The following is a 15,664-nucleotide window of genomic DNA, read 5'->3' as shown; positions in this document are numbered from 1 at the left end:
CTGGGACTGGGGAGCCAACATCAGGACATTAATGACTATTTTGCACTTTTTATTAATGCGAAAAATCATATTTTCTCCATTTATTAAATTGGTATAATCTGCAAGCAGAAGATTGAATATCTATGATGGGATAACAAATATTTTTACATGTAGGAAGGAAAAGCTTATACATTGAAAAATGAGGATTTTAGGAGAGGAAACTGAGCCTCGGTCTGGTGTGCCTCTCCAGCCACCCTCCCCTCTTTCCCAGCTCTCCTCCACTCCCAAGCACAAGCCTCAAGGGAATATGCACTTTCCAGTTCTGTATTTGAACCACAGGATGGGCCCTGAAGGAATTTCTGGCACTCCTTACTGATGGTGACAGGAGGGTCCAAGAGGTTCTGCCAGTTCCATCTCGGGAGAGGCCTGATCTCCTGGCTCTGGACGGTGAGAACCAGGCCACAACAGCATCCAGTGCTCATGGAGCGCTCAGTCTGTGTGACACTCTGCCGAGTACTTTGTGTCATCATTTTACTTCATGCTCACAACAATCCATATACCATTACGTTTGACAGATCAGGAAACAGAAGGTTAGACAAGTGTGACTTGCCAAGACTTCCCAGCAAGAAAGTGGCAGAGCCAGGATGAAGCCAAGTCTTTCTGATTCTAAAACCTGAGATTTTAACCAAATCGCTCTGCATAGGACCCACTCAGCATTAGAGTCAGAGAGTACTTGGTACGTATGTACTTAATAGAGAAAACTGAAACTTCAAACATACTTGAGCTCTTTTTGCTTTGAAAACAAAACAAAACAAAATCAACATTTTATTTTATTTCCTCCTTATTTGCCTTTTTCTCTCATTCTAATCTCTGTAGATTTTTAGTCCTACTTCTTTCACTAGCTGGCTGTATAAATGAACAAATAACAAGTTCTCTGATGTTCAGTTTCCCCACTTCAAAGATGAAGGGGCTGCAGGGGGAGAGACGAGCCCTAAGATCACTGCTAGGGAGAACGTTGTGGGAAATCTGCCTCCTTTACTAGTTTTACCTCCTCTGGCAGAATGAATAGATCATAGGCTCTAGAATCAGGAGAACTGATCTCAAATCTCACCTAGTGAATCAAGCCTGGCCCCGTCCTTCTGAGGGCAGGTGTGTCTCAGGACCTCAGCTCCCAAGAGGCCCCACCCCAGGCTGTTTGGAAAACTGTGCACATACTGTACAGTTGTCACTCGGTATCCACAGGGGACGGGTTCCAGGAACCCCTGCAGATGCCAAAATTCATTGATGCTCAAGTCTCTGACATAAGATGGTATAATATTTGCATATAACCTAAGCATATTCTTCCAAATACTTTAAATCATCTATAGATTACTTATAATGCCTAATATAGTGTAATGCTGTAGAAATAGTTGCTATACTGTGTTGTTTAGGGAATAATGATAAGAAAAAGTCTGTACATCTTCAGTACAAATGTAATTTTTTTTCCAGATAGTCTCAATCCATGGTTGGTTGAATGCGCAGATGTGGAACTCACGAATACAAAGGGTCAACTATGTGTGTTCTCTAGTAAGCGTTTGTTAAACATTTCACTTCTGCATCTTCCTTCCTAGCATCTGCCTGCTCTTCTGCCATCCAAGTGCCCTGACCCTGCCAGCCCACAGGCCATGGAGAATGAGCTACCAGTCTCACATACGTCTAGCAGTGCCAGTGTCACCAGCAGTACCAGCGGGACCAGTAGCAGCAGTGGCTGCAACAATGGCAGCAGTGGTGGAAGTGGCCGCCCCACGGGTCCCCAAATTTCTGTATACAGTGGTATCCCCGACCGGCAGACTGTGCAGGTAAGACTCTAATTGATCCAGGAATTATATTCCTTAATCATGTTCAGGGCTAGCCAGGAGGAGGAGTTGGCGTGGTCTGATGGAATAGCCGGATGTGTGATAACTCTAGCATGGGCGTAAAGGAGTGGATTAATGGATTTACATCTGAGCATAGTTAGAGGAGGAGAACTGATGCAAGATGGATCCAGTCAAGGAGGTCTGGAGATAAGGAAAATACTTATCAGATCAGAAAAACTCCTTTCTTACCCGATGGTTCAGATCCTAGAGTGCTGTTTGGGAAGGAGAGTGTGTGGAAGTGGAAAGAGCAGACAAGTAAAATTAACAAACAGGAAAACATGGCTGGGAGCTGCTTAGCCACAACCAAACCCACTCTCTAAATGACCATTGCCCTGCAAAGAATAAATCCTTAAGTTTTTTATAAGATGGAGGACCATAAAAGAACCCAAACAATCCTTTGTCTCTGCAGCTTTTTAGCTTCTTCCCTAAAGCAGCACTTTGCAAAGTGTCATCCATGAGGCCTTCCCGGTGATTGCATGCTGCTCCACAACGCGGTCATGACCACGCATTGCCGTCTGCTATGTGCCCAGCACTGTACTAAGCATTTTGCATGTCTATCTTCTTCTCCTCCAGCTGTGAGAATAGTTATTATTAGGTATAATTCCGGAGTTGAGAAAACTGGGACTCAGGGAAAGTAATAACTTGTCCAAGGTCATTCAGATAAAGCAAAAACTTGAACCTAACTCTCACCCCGAACCTATGTTTTTAATCACTGCAATGTTTTTTTGAGGTTTCTGGATAATACATGTAGAAAAAAAGTGACCACAACCAAGAAGTGTTTATTCTAAGTAACTTTGCTATTGTAGTTTGGATATACTAGGAAGGTGACCTTGTCCTGCTTGGGCCCTGGGCCCAGATAAGGGAATAGAAGAGAATCCACAGCACAGTGAGAGGGCCTGAAAAATCCAGTTAAAGAAGATACCATCAGATACGCCGGACTCTCCCCACTCCCAGTTATTTTCATCTCATACTTAGTAAAACCCTGTTTCCCCCTCTCCCCCAACCCCTTCATGCATGAGTATTTTAGCTCTAGTTTCCAGCAATGACATTAGGATGTGCTCACCCGTCACAACTCTCAGCAAAAGGGATCTGGGGTTTCTGCTCTGGCAAGTGGAATAACCCAAGGTTGCATTCTCTCTGGACTCGAGGAGTCACCGTATCTCAACTACTGCTGGCTGAACTGCTGGGGAGGTCACTCTCAGGGGTCTAAAATAAAGGCCTAGGTAAAGGAAATAAGAACAAATAATTCTGGGGAGAATCAGGAGATACAAAGAATGGAGTTCATGTAAAAGAGAATCTTGGAGAGGAGAGTACACTTAAGGGGCATGGAATATGGGGGAAATGTTTAGAAGAGTTGGAATGGGATGGGGTGGGGGGTTGTCTCAGGGGAGCAGAGCCCATAGAGGATCTTTGAGGTCAGGCTGTTTTCACAGAACCCCAAATCTGAGCCCAGAGATTGTTTTGTCCTAGAGTCACCAGCCCTAGAAACCACACTAAGCTGGGGAGATTCCAACCAGAGGCTCGCTGGCCAGGATAGGGCCCATGGGTGGAAATAACCAGTGGTCAGGAATTCATCAGAGCTAAGGGCAAGAAGTAGGCAGAAGCCTGGCCAAGGCAAGGCATCACCTGGGAAGAGATGGCAAGAGAATGACAAGTAGAAGAAGGGAAGAGAAATGTCTCTGGTACTCATGGGAAGAAGACAGAGGATCATGGGGCTGGAGAAAGGCATTCGCTGTTCTTTGTTCTCGGGGGCAGGAGAGGATCAAAGAGCAACCTTTTGTCATTTCCTAGAGACTGCTGCTCAGCCAATCCCATCAAGAAAGAGGGAACAAGCAGTAAGGCCAGGGAATGGGAGACAGTAGCGAAAAAGAGGGGGTGATACAACGAGTAAGAGGTGCAACGTTTGGGGGATGGACACGCTTGAAGCTCGTACTTAAGGGGGGAGGGGGTGCATGGGCAATATATGTAACCTTAACACTTGTGCCCCCAGAATACGCTAAAATAAAAAAAAGGAGGGGGTGATAGAAAGAGAGAGGGAGGGGAAAAAATAAAAGAGGAATGTGTCATCCCTCTAGCATTGGCCTGCTCTGCAAGACCAAGGCAACCTTCTTGTAAGGACTGATGGGACTTCCAGGAAGCTGTGGGCAGAACCTGGGGAGCAGCCCCAAGTCTGCCTTGAAGTCCCAGCCCTCACGGAAGGGTGTGGCCTTTGCCTGAGTGTTAGTCTGGCTGGCCATGGAGTGGCCCCCTTCCAACTTGGCTCTTCCTTCCACCCCTTCTTCTCTTTGCCTTGTTGAGCTTCACCCTCCTCTGAGGCTGAAAAGTGATAGGGAACTGGCAGGGTGGGGTAGGGGAAGAGGAGAACCTAACAAGCCTGGCATGGGACACTTCTGTCCCCTGAGCTTCCCTACTGCCCCAGAGTTGGTTAGAGCAGGGGTGCGCTGCTGACTGTCCCCCGGGGCAGCTGACACAGGGCAGACTATGCTGGGAGAAGCCGGAGGGAGAGGCGAGATAGACAGCAGACTTTTATAAAGCTCTGCACACAGCTCTTCTCCCACCCCTGGACAGTAGTGATTGGTCACGGTGGTGGTCACAGGTCCTGGTGTCCTTCTCTGAGCAGTTAGGGAGAACCATGGTGGACTGGGCATTATTGCCGAAGGGCGTTTGTGCAGCCACTGAGACCTCTGGCTCCCTCCGCCCCAGGTGATCCAGCAGGCCCTGCACAGGCAGCCGAGCACGGCGGCTCAGTACCTGCAGCAGATGTACGCCGCGCAGCAGCAGCACCTCATGCTGCAGACCGCAGCCCTCCAGCAGCAGCACCTCAGCAGCGCCCAGCTCCAGAGCCTGGCGGCCGTGCAGCAGGTGAGACTCGGAGGGGCGACTGGTGCCAGTGGCGGTGGTTGTGAGAGTGAAAGGGAGAGGAAGCAGGCACTGCGCTCTCTGAGTCCTCCCAGAATCCCTGTGAAAGGGGCACTCCTGTCATTGCCCCCTGTTGGCTGGTGAGGAGCAGAGCCCCAGGCCTCACAGCCTGAGAGTGGAGCAGTGGGATTCTTACGTGCCCAGCCCCGGGAAGAAGCACGGGGGAGCCCCTTTCTTAACCACATCACTGCACGTCTAGAGAGGGGTCGGGGATTCCAACGAGGCATCCACAAGCAAGGGGCATCGCCCATTTAGCGTGTCTGTCATTGCCAGTCTCTCTCCTCCTTGGCTGAGAAGAATACATTCATTCATTCACTCAACAAAATGTTTTATGTACCTATTGTATGCAAAATTTATACTGGACACTGGATACACTGTGAACTGTGTCTTCTTGGAGCTTATGGTGGGGAGAGAGCAAGTAAACAGGAACCAAAATAGCCAAGGAAACATAATATTTCAGTACCTAAGTTGTGATCAGCATAAGGGAAGAGAACAGATTGCTCTGACTGAAGGACAAAGAGGATGACCTTGCACTGGGTGGTCAGGGAAGGCCTGTCTGCTGGAGTAACATTGAAGCTGATGCATGAAGGATGAGAAGAAGCTCGCCAAGGGATAAGGGCAGTTTGGACATTCCAGACAGTGTCTGCAAACTCAGAATGGGGCCGGGGGCTGGGGGTGATGGTGGTGGAGGCTGAAGGCAGCAGTGGGAGCTAGCAGTCAGTGCCCAGTAGTGCCTGCCTTGTCCAGTCCTATCAGCAATCCTACAGGGCAGCTACTGTCATTATCCCCACCTTATCAAAGAGGAAGCCAGGGTACTTGCTCAAGGTCACACAGAGGAGGCAGACTGGGCACTGAGTCCAGAGGCTGCTCTCCCTGCCGCTGGCCTGCAGTGCCTCCTTTGGAAGATGAGAGACCAGGATTGACTGGGGTTGATCTGGGACTCTAGTGAGAGGAGTGTGTCCTTTTCTAGGCAAGCCTGGTGGCCAACAGACAAGGGAGCACTTCAGGCAGCAATGTGTCCACACAGGCCCCAGCCCCGTCGTCTTCGGTGAGTAGGACGGGGGAGCGGCAGGCAGAGTCCACAGCTCTGGGACCAGCTCCTTCCTCCTTGCCCCCAGTGCTCGTGAGTTCCCAGACCCAGCTGAGGGGAGTCTGTAGCCATGTTGAATCATGGCTGGAATCTGTTGTTCTTGCCACCAAAAAAGAGTACATACCCCCTTAACCCTTAGATTAATAGCTCCGCCATCTTCCCGATCAAGGCTCTCTGTTAATAACAGTTCCCTCAACATTGGGCGCCCTGCGGCTCTGCACCAAGACACTGGGTAAGCCCCAAGGCCCGGTGACCAGAGATGGTCCCAGAGGAGGCTGAGTAGATGAAGGAACAGAAGGGGGGAAAGAAAGACGTGGATGATGGGGACACCGTTCCCCAACAGAACCTCCTGTCTCCTGTGTCTCTCTCATCAGATCAATCTGGCAGCCTCCCCGGCAGCAGCCCAGCTCCTCAACCGGGCTCAGAGCGTCAACTCCGCAGCAGCCTCGGGCATCGCCCAGCAGGCTGTGCTCTTGGGCAACACGTCTTCCCCAGGCCTGACTGCGAGCCAAGCGCAGATGTACCTAAGGGCACAGATGGTGAGTACCCAGCCTGGGCCATGGCTTGGGCGCTGGAGGGACAGAGGCGGAGACTTTGGGAGCTGGGAGATTAGAGAGGGTGGGGAAGAAACACTCGGGCTGGGGGAGATAAGGAAGGGGTCTGGAGGGCTGAGTGGGAGCTTTGGTGTAGGTTCAGAGACTCACGGAGGGTGGGGTGCAGGCTGAATACCCGTGATGCCGCTTTTCCTTCTCCTCCCAGAGGGAAACAGAATTGTCCTCTATTTATCAGAAACTACTCCTCAAATTAATTAGCATGTATAGTATGCTGGTGCATGCCTAGATAGTTCTGAACACTTGGACATGTAAGACAGGTAGATGCGTAGCCATCCATGTGCTCTACAGAAATGGAGATCTGCCCCTGCTCTGACAGTCCTTACGGAATGGCCACCTCTAACTTTGAGGGCCACAGGTGCATCCTAGGCGTGGTGTGAAGGGGGCAGCCACCTTCAGGACATGCTGCTGCCTCCATTGCCCCCCTTGTTGAGCCCCCATTCTAATCAGGGTGAGCTTGTTTGGGCAGAATGTACTCAGGATAGCACCAGCCCTGGACATGCATACCTAGAGTCTCTCCTTTGCACCTGTCCCTAAGCAGTGCAGAGATCCTTGGGAACTTTACAGGTCCCTAAGATTTAGAAGAATTTCCTGAGAAAATAGCAGCACACTCCCTGGGAGGCAATAACATATAGCTCCATGTTGGGCTCAGATCTCATACCTCCCACTCTGAAGATTCCTCCCTATAGCCCCTGGACACGCCGCCCTGAGGACAATACAGTCCTACCCCTCCCTTTGCCCCTGTGGCCAGAACTTGAACTTTTCTGGTCTTGCCTCCGCACTTTACTCTTGGCTCTGAGTTCATCTTTGAGGCACATCACCATTCCCGGAACAGCCTCTTAGATGCACGGCATGGAGCAGACTTCCATTACCCTAGGGCACTGCACAGCCACGTTGTGACACTGCCCAAATTCACTTTTGTCCCCCTCTACTGCCCCAGCTGGGGTCCTGACACCTGTCTGCCCCTTCTCCAAAGCAGGGCAGCAGAACAGGCACAGGCGCGTCACCTGTGCTCTCGGGAAAGCACCCTGAAATGGCCCCAGCAAGTCCACACTGACGCAGAGCTGGGCTCACACGGAGGTCGAGGTGACATGCAGAGAACATCATATAACCCGCACCCCTGCAAATTGAAACTCAGACACCAGATTCCCACTGCTTCCTCTACTGCTGTTGTCTCTAGCCCCGCCACCCCAATCTAAATTTGACTAGAAAATGACCAAAAGAATATATCTAATCTAAAGAATATCCTCCCCGTGTGGAGGAGAGTTTTTTTCTGAGTCAGCTATGGGTTTAGCAGTGTGTTAGACCTAGAAAATGGTCCTAGGGCATCTGTCTCAGCCCAAGGTCTCTGCTCCCCAGGATGCTGAGGACATAGTGACTTCAGGGTATCCTGGGAATATTGGTCCCCTCTAGGATGAGCCCCTCAGAGAGGGTTCTGAAGGAGCCTTGGCTTTGGTGCAGCCCAAGAGTGGCTCTGTCCCCGACCCCACCCTTCACTGCCCAGCCTGGGTCAGGACAGTCTCTCCCTTCCTTGCCTTCCCATTTTTCCTTCCCTGGCCTTCCATAGCTGCTCCCAGGCTACACTATCCTGTCCTGTGGCTGAGCCCACATTGGGCAGGTAAAAGGCGCCTCGTTTCCTGTGATTCCAGGCCCAGCCAGGTAACCTGGTGCAGGTAGCTAGGAGCCTAGGCGGCACTGTTCCTTTGTCCCCTCAGCTCATCTTCACGCCCACGGCCACCGTCGCTACTGTGCAGCCTGAGCTCGGCACTGGCTCCCCCGCCCGGCCCCCCACCCCCGCCCAGGTGAGGACTCCATGCTTGTGGGAGGGCAGGGGGGTGGGCACCACTGCAGCGGGTACTGATCCTGGGGACGGACGGCGCACACCCTGGAGGAGCTCTGAACCTTTGGAGAGGCTGGGACCGTCTAGGAAAGCAGGTGGGAGACAGGACGTGCCAGCGCTCCCAGGCTTGCTCTTCCGTCCGCCCAGCGGGATTCAGCTCCTCTTCACCCTGTTTCGTTCCCTCAAACATAGGTCAGGAGCCAGACAGCAGCGTGCCTGGGCCAGCATGATTGCCAGTGATGGGTGGCCAGTGCCACCTCCTGCACCTTACACCATCCTCAGTGTTACTTACTCTGTTGTCGCTACTTCGTAAATGGAAATCTAGCTCTGGTCACACATGCTAGCGCTGCTAGGAATCGGGAAAACTGCATGGAAGAAGGAGCAAAGATGCGCCCTGGGTACTACCTGTGGGTGGGAGCACACGGATGCTAGTGGCTCTGAAGATTCTGTGGGTAGCAGGGAAAGGAGCACCCTCCACTCCCATCTCCCATCCCCAGCTAGAGTGGAGACCCGGAGCAGAACGGGCTTGGTAGCACAGCCTCCAAGTGTCCAGCAGAGGGCACCAGGGACCAGGGTGAATAAGACTGGCTGTCTGGGAAAGGCCTGCTGTTAGCCTCATTCTGAGGACAAGATAATCCTTTGCCTGGTGGCCCTGCTGGTCAATTAACTTTCACTTTCGCCCTGGCCTTTCCCACCGCAGGAAGCCCCGTGTCCCACCCGTCTGGGAATTATTTCTGAGTGTTATTTGTCCAATCCTGAGAGTTTGGGGAAGGAGGGAGGGTCTCAGGTGGGAGAGGGCCTGGCCTCCCTGCCTCTGCAGTCCATCTCAGCAGTCAGTTTCTTCTGCTGACGGATTAAGTCACTAGGAAACTTTCCTGCCCTCTTTAGAAACTCCACCTGCTCCTGGTTCCTCTTTCAGCCCCTAACTCATTCTCTCTCCCTTTCTCTCTGATTTTACAATCCACTGTCCTGTTCAGCCATTCCTGGGTCCATCCCTAACTCTGTCCTCTCTTGGTTGTGTGTTGGCATTGTTCCTACCTGCATTCTCTGGACTCCCACAGACCCCTCTTTTCCAGGTACAGAACTTGACCCTCCGAACACAGCAGACACCAGCTGCAGCAGCCTCGGGCCCTCCCCCCACTCAGCCTGTCCTGCCCAGCTTGGCCCTGAAACCCACGCCTGGCGGTAGCCAGCCTCTGCCTACCCCATCACAGGGCAGAAACACTGCTCAGGGTTCCCCCGCAGGTGGCAAGCCTGGCATAACTGACAGTGTGATGGAGCCACTCAAGAAAGGAGATGGCAACAGCAGTGTGCCAGGGAGCATGGAGGGCCGGGCTGGGCTCAGCCGGACGGTTCCCACTGTGGCTACCCACCCCCTCATTGCGCCAGGTAAGGGCTCCAGGAAGAAGGAATCCTAGCCCAGAAAACTCAGGACTATGGGTCAAGAGGAAACCTTCAATCTTTCCCTTTTCCCATGGGCTTGCTAAGATACTAGCCACATGTCTTTCTCCTTTCTCTGTGTCTTGAGGTACTCATCAGCTCCCGACTCTGTTTCGTATTTCTAGTCTAACTTTAAGGAAGGAAGCCGTCAGTTGGAATAAACAAGTCCTTCTTCACAATGGGCACAAGGAGGAATCTTGGCATACACAAGCATAGCTCGTAACCTTGAGTGAGTGGGAGGTTGGCAGGGGACTGTTCTGAAATTCTCTAAGACTCAGCAAAAAGGACAGGGGCTAGCCAGAAGTGTGTAAGAGCCACACAGGGAGACAGGGAAGTGGGAAGTTTATTTTCTCATCATCCAGCAGACATTTGCTGATTAATGTTTGCCAGTCGCGTTGCCAGTTCTGAGTGTGCAGAGATAAATGAGTCTTGGGCCCTGCCCTCCAAATAGGGCATGCTCTAGTCGAGGAGACAGACAAGTACAGTGCAATAGGTTGTGATATATCAAAGCTCTGGCCACTGGAGGAGTGCAGAGGAGCCATCTAGCCTTGAGGAAAGGAGCCAAGAAAGGCTTGCCAGTGAGGATGACACTTGGAAATGAATTTAACAGATAAAAAAAAAATCTAACAGATTACTTGTGAGGCAGGTTCTGTGAAGGGGATGAATCAGTATTCCTTGGCTAGCCTCCTTTCCCTGCCTGCTAACACTCCCCCAGTGCTGCCTATTGTGGGCTTTTTTTTTTATTTTTTGAGACAGAGTCTCGCTTTGTGAGACTAGAGTGAGTGCCATGGTGTCAGCCTAGCTCACAGCAACCTCAATCTCCTGGGCTCAAGCAATCCTTCTGCCTCAGCCTCCCGAGTAGCTGGGACTACAGGCATGTGCCACCATGCCCGGCTAATTTTTTCTCTATATATTAGTTGGCCAATGAATTTCTTTCTATTTATAGTAGAGACGGGATCTTGCTCTTGCTCAGGCTGGTTTCGAACTCCTGACCTCGAGCAATCCGCCCACCTCGACCTCCCAGAGTGCTAGGATTACAGGCATGAGCCACTGCACCCGGCCTATTGTGGGCAATTTTTAATGGGAAAATCTGCCAAGAGCCCTAGAAGCCAGACCTATCAGTCTAGAGAACAAGATCAAGCTGTTATAGCACAGAAATAAATATAGTAGCAGACCACATGGCTTTGCATGAAAGGGAGAATCACCCCAATCACATCGCGGGACAACCAGTAACCCTCTGTCCTCATCCAGACCAGCTTACATCCACTCCAACCTGCAGTTTTTCCTTAAGAAAATATATCTCGAGAATATATCTTAATATATCTTGGCCAAAATATGAATTCTTTACCTAAGGGAGTGTGGAGTCAAAAGAAGGGAGCCAGATATATAAGCAAGTCCATTGGATTTCATAAATTCCATCACAGGACTAAGTGCCAGGTATGTTGTGGGCACAGAGGGTCGACTCACTGCCAGGCAGGAAGGGTCAGAAATGCTATCCCGCAGAGGAAACCACCCAACAGACAAGGGACAGAAAGGCATTCCAGACAGAGGCAAGCACAAACAGGGCATATGAGTTGGGAAGAAACCAAGTTAAAGTCCTTTATTTACCTTCATAAGGCTCTAGAAATCCCCCAGGGGCATTGGGTCAGCCACTGCATTCCAGTGGTCACTGCTGAGCTGGGGAAGGCACCTCCCTGCAGAGGCCTCACTGCCCAGTGCTTCCAGATGTTTCTCACTGTCTGGCATTGCCTTCCCCAGAGACTGGCCCAGCCTCTTCCTTTTATGAAAGAAGAAAATGAGGCTCAGAGGGGTAATGACTAGGGGATCTTCCAGTGTGTCGGTAGCAGCTTGGACTAGAGCTAGGACCCCAAATTAGCATTTCTCCCAGGTTCTCATTCAACTGACACACCCTAGAGCAATGTCAGGGCCTCAAGACTTCCTGAGAACCCCATTCCTGCCTAGGCCAAAATGTATCCTCTCTCTAAATCTAATCCAGCCCTCTAAATTCTGAGGACTGTTCTAAAGAAAGACCAGTTGTGGGGCTCCTCCTAAGACTATTAGGCAACTCTGAGTTCTCAAGAAAACTGGACAGAAAGGGGACTGGCATTTACAGAACATCCATTGTGTGCTGGATAATGTTTTATGCATACCACTTCTCTAAACCCTGGAAAGAACCCTTCAAGGTAGGTATTTTTATCCATTTTACAGACGAGAAAACTGAACCTCAGAGGGCTCACCATGAACTTACTACATACGTCACTCAAGGTCACCTAAGTAGTAAGTGGCAGCAATGGGGTCCAGCTCTGTATCTGTCTTAGCCAAACCCTGTGTTCTTAATCATCAAGCCAGATGGCCCTCCTCAGTTCTTACAGGAATTTGGGGCTCCTGAGCCTTTCTTGTTCATAACCCCAAAGTCTAAAGAATCTGGGGGTTCTAAGACTTTGTTTGCAGAGTCTGGTGAGGACCCCATGTAACCCTAAATGCCCGCGAGTGAGGCCTAAGACTCACAGTCCATGGCTGCAATGCAGTACAGAGCCCAGCGGCTCCACAGAACTTTCTATGGAGCAGCTGTGAGCTGCAGTCCCACAAAGACCCTCTCCCCAGAGACGCAAATCAGTAGGCCTTGCATTGTTCCTGCCTCCCACCGTCCAGTCCTATTCTTCCTTTCTCCCCCACCCCTTCCTCTCCGTAAGCCCTGTGGTTCCACTCCCCCACTCCCACCTCCCACATGGTAGGCAGCTGGGGCAGGTTTAGGAGCAGCAGATCCTCTCAGGGGCTCTGGAACAAAAAAGACTAAAATAATTCTTAGGACTTGATCTGGAGCAGCACCTGTCGGCTCCACAGTTCCCCAGGCAGAGGTGACTTCTGGCCTTCTGCCCAGCCAACCCATTGCAAAGGAAAGGGATTGGGGAGCAGGAGAGGAGAGCCTGCTGGTGCTTGTGCTTATGCTAGTGTGTGTGTGTGTGTGTGTGTGTGTGTGTGTGAGAGAGAGAGAGAGAGAGAGAGCATTTTTTGTTTGTTATTGGAGCATTTTTTGAGCTGGCTGGCTGAATGCCCCCAGGGAAAGTAACCAGTGGAGACTTGTTGGGGGTGGGGTCGGTGTAGCAGAGAGGAATGTGTTCTCCTGGGGGCTGTTTCCCCCCAGAGCAGGCAAACCCTCCAGTCCCAGCTGGGACTGCTCCCACTGACAGCTGTTTGGGGGCAAAGCCCCTCCCCCATGGCAAGCTCCCTGCTGCTCCTGGCTCCTGTCACCTTGGCAACCAGCTTCTTTAGGCTCTGCAAATAGAAAAGGTCCCTTATGCCCAGAAAAGGGATAGGGGGGGCAGGTGGGGGAGGGGAATAAGGGGGGAGAGTGGAACCTAAGAGGTTGGGCTTTGGAGGGGAAGGCAAAAGGTCTGGCTTTGCCCTTCTCAGTGACATGAGGACTGAACAACGGAGGGCAGAAGAGGGCAGGCAGCAAGGGTCCCATGGGCCTGGCCTCCAGGGAACCCGAGTCCTAAGGGAGCTGGGCCACAGCTCCCAATAGGAGGCTTGTTCTTGGAGTCCTCATTCTAGTGGATAAACTCCAGGCTTTGGGTGCACACTCAGGCCCAAAGGTGAGGAGAAAGTTGCTGTCCGGGAGGGAGATGCTGTGATGAAAGGGAAATGTCGGGTATTGAAAATCCAGGGCCCTTTTCACCCCGTTGGGTCCAGATGCCAGGTCTTTGTTCTGTGTCCTCCACCCGAGTCAGGTCTCAGCTGAGGGGAGAGAATTCTCTGTTGGGAAGGCCTGCCACATAGCTGCTTTGTTTTAACACAGAGGGTGTTCTGTGTCAGGGAGCAGTGATTTCTGTCTATTGGCTGGACAATTGGATGCTGCTGATTCTAGGATTTTGGGTACCATATTTCCCTCCCAAACAGCCACCCAACTGTGGGGTAAACACACTTTTACTTAGAGAATCCAATAAAAACCAAAGCATACAGGTGGTCCTGTAATCTAGCTGGAAATAAAAAGTCCTAACAATTTTCATATTAAAATCATGGAACTAGCCAAGGTCATGTCAACTATCCCCTGTAGGACCAAATTAGATTACTAAGAATCTCTTCTTAAATTGGGGGGGGGATCCATAGGATATAGATGATCAGTGGAGGAGTTTTATATTTTGCTTAACATCCTTCACTGCATGTGTGCGTTGTGTGCATGTGAGAGAGAGCACGCGAGAAAGCCGACTGCAATGCACAAAGGGACTTGGAATTGTGGAGCATTTCTTCTTTCCTGAAATCCATCACCCTAGCCTTCTATTACACTGTTTCCCTGGGTGCTGCCAGCTAATAATAATAATTACCAATTAATGAACAACCAGGTTCCAGGAGCTGTACTAAGTGCTTTACCTACATATCTCATTTAATCCTAACAGCGATTATTCCATTTCACAAATGAAAAGGTACAGCTCAGACAGAGTTATTAATTCTCATCCCTGAGTAGTTTTCCTCTGTCTCTTTGATTGTTCAATTCAGCACAACAAATACTATAGAGAGGAATGAGAGTTTAAATTCTAGTAGGGGGTATGGAAATTTGAGTTGTGCTTTGAAAACTGAGTTCATTTCAAAAATGGACCAGAAGGAGGATTATCTCAGCTGGCACTGGGAAGCACCTAAGCTCAGAGTGCATGTGGCCATCTGTGCATGGGGGGGACCTGTTCCTCCTTCCCTTGCCCCACTGCCATTAGCCGTAGGTCTTCCAAAAGACTCAACCCTGTGCCCCTTTGTGTTTCACTCCTAGAGGAGCTTGTCTGTGCATACCTTTCAGACACCTATCACCTATCTGCCAATGACCTCTCAAAGCACATCCATCCTTGTCCTCGTCCCCTCTCCCCCTAGATTTCCAGCTGTCTATAGGATACTCCTACTTGGAGATCACCCTACCTGCAGGCAAGGTATTTTTTAAATTTGGAGAATTCATAAACAAAACAAAAACAAAAACCCTGAAGTCTTTCTCTATGGAAAGGTCCCCTTTCCCAGTTTCCAGGCCACTGTCCACATGGGGTCTTCCTGCACCCCAGGCTCACAGAGTTACTCTGAGATCGCTTTCCTTCGCCAGGAAGGCAGAGTGCTAGAATGGGGAAAGCCCGGGCTTCGGAGTTCACCTGATTTCAGACCCCAGTTTCGTCACTTACTAGTTTAATGACCATAATCAAGCTATTTAATCTCTATAAACCTCAATTTCCTCATCTATAAAACAGAGGTGATTATATTTTCCACAGGGTGTGAGGTTGGGTGAGATGGCCTGCCAAAAGACCAGCACAGAGTAAGCTTGGGACAGACGTCTGTTCCCTCTCCCTACTATTCCCACCCTCCTGTCACCACCCAGCTTATCACCAGCTGATCGCCAGGGTCTCATGACACTTCCTCTGCACTGACTTCCTGCTTCATTCAGGCCTGTCGACTGTAGGAGGCTTAACTGATCTCCAGGGCATCCTACTCACGCTGCTAGAATTACCTTCCTCAGAGACTGCGTTAGTTCTTTCTCGTTTAAAAAACTTCACTGTGTCTTTATTTCCTACTTGATTGTGGGAATTAGTGCCCAGTCTGTAGTAAGGGCTCACTAAATAGCACGGTAATCACAGCTGGTAGACTGACTCCTGACTCCTGTGGGGACTTCAAGACCCTCCCCACATTGCCCACTGCACCACTGTGATTGCTCAGGGCTGCCTCCTGCAGACCCTCTGTTACAGCCAAGCAAATATGCTCTTATTTCTTCTCCCCCACTCCTACTCCCGTGACTTACTTGGCCCATCATATAGCTCTTACCTCCCCATGTCCTAGCATAACAAATCCCTTTTGTTATCCATCCCTCCAAAATTGCCTCCAAACCTCTCAACAGCCTGCAACTAATACTCCTAGGCTTACT

General features: G+C 50.6%; 1 protein-coding gene across 8 annotated transcripts in view; it reads left to right on the top strand.

The window, feature by feature from the left end:
- The window catches only part of PHC2 (polyhomeotic homolog 2), a 109,064-nt gene that overhangs the window by 54,301 nt on the left and 39,099 nt on the right, over positions 1 to 15,664 (top strand). For 2 of the 8 annotated variants that reach the window (XM_012765328.3, XM_075996340.1), the window contains exons 2-8: positions 1,590 to 1,817; positions 4,578 to 4,736; positions 5,764 to 5,841; positions 6,258 to 6,422; positions 8,210 to 8,296; positions 9,411 to 9,723; positions 11,983 to 12,051. In XM_012765328.3, coding sequence (XP_012620782.2) covers positions 1,644 to 1,817; positions 4,578 to 4,736; positions 5,764 to 5,841; positions 6,258 to 6,422; positions 8,210 to 8,296; positions 9,411 to 9,723; positions 11,983 to 12,051 — 1,045 coding nt within the window. In that variant the 5' untranslated portion in view covers positions 1,590 to 1,643. Of the gene's footprint in view, positions 1 to 1,377; positions 1,818 to 4,577; positions 4,737 to 5,763; positions 5,842 to 6,257; positions 6,423 to 8,143; positions 8,297 to 9,410; positions 9,724 to 11,982; positions 12,052 to 15,664 lie in introns of those variants that run through there. The other 6 variants (XM_012765332.2, XM_012765333.2, XM_075996345.1 and 3 more) reach the window with 5 other exon arrangements.

Source organism: Microcebus murinus, chromosome 2 (assembly GCF_040939455.1).
Source record: "Microcebus murinus isolate Inina chromosome 2, M.murinus_Inina_mat1.0, whole genome shotgun sequence".
Lineage (NCBI taxonomy): Eukaryota > Metazoa > Chordata > Mammalia > Primates > Cheirogaleidae > Microcebus > Microcebus murinus.
The sequence above is the reverse complement of the archived record's forward strand: the minus strand, read 5'-3'. Positions and strand labels throughout refer to the sequence as shown.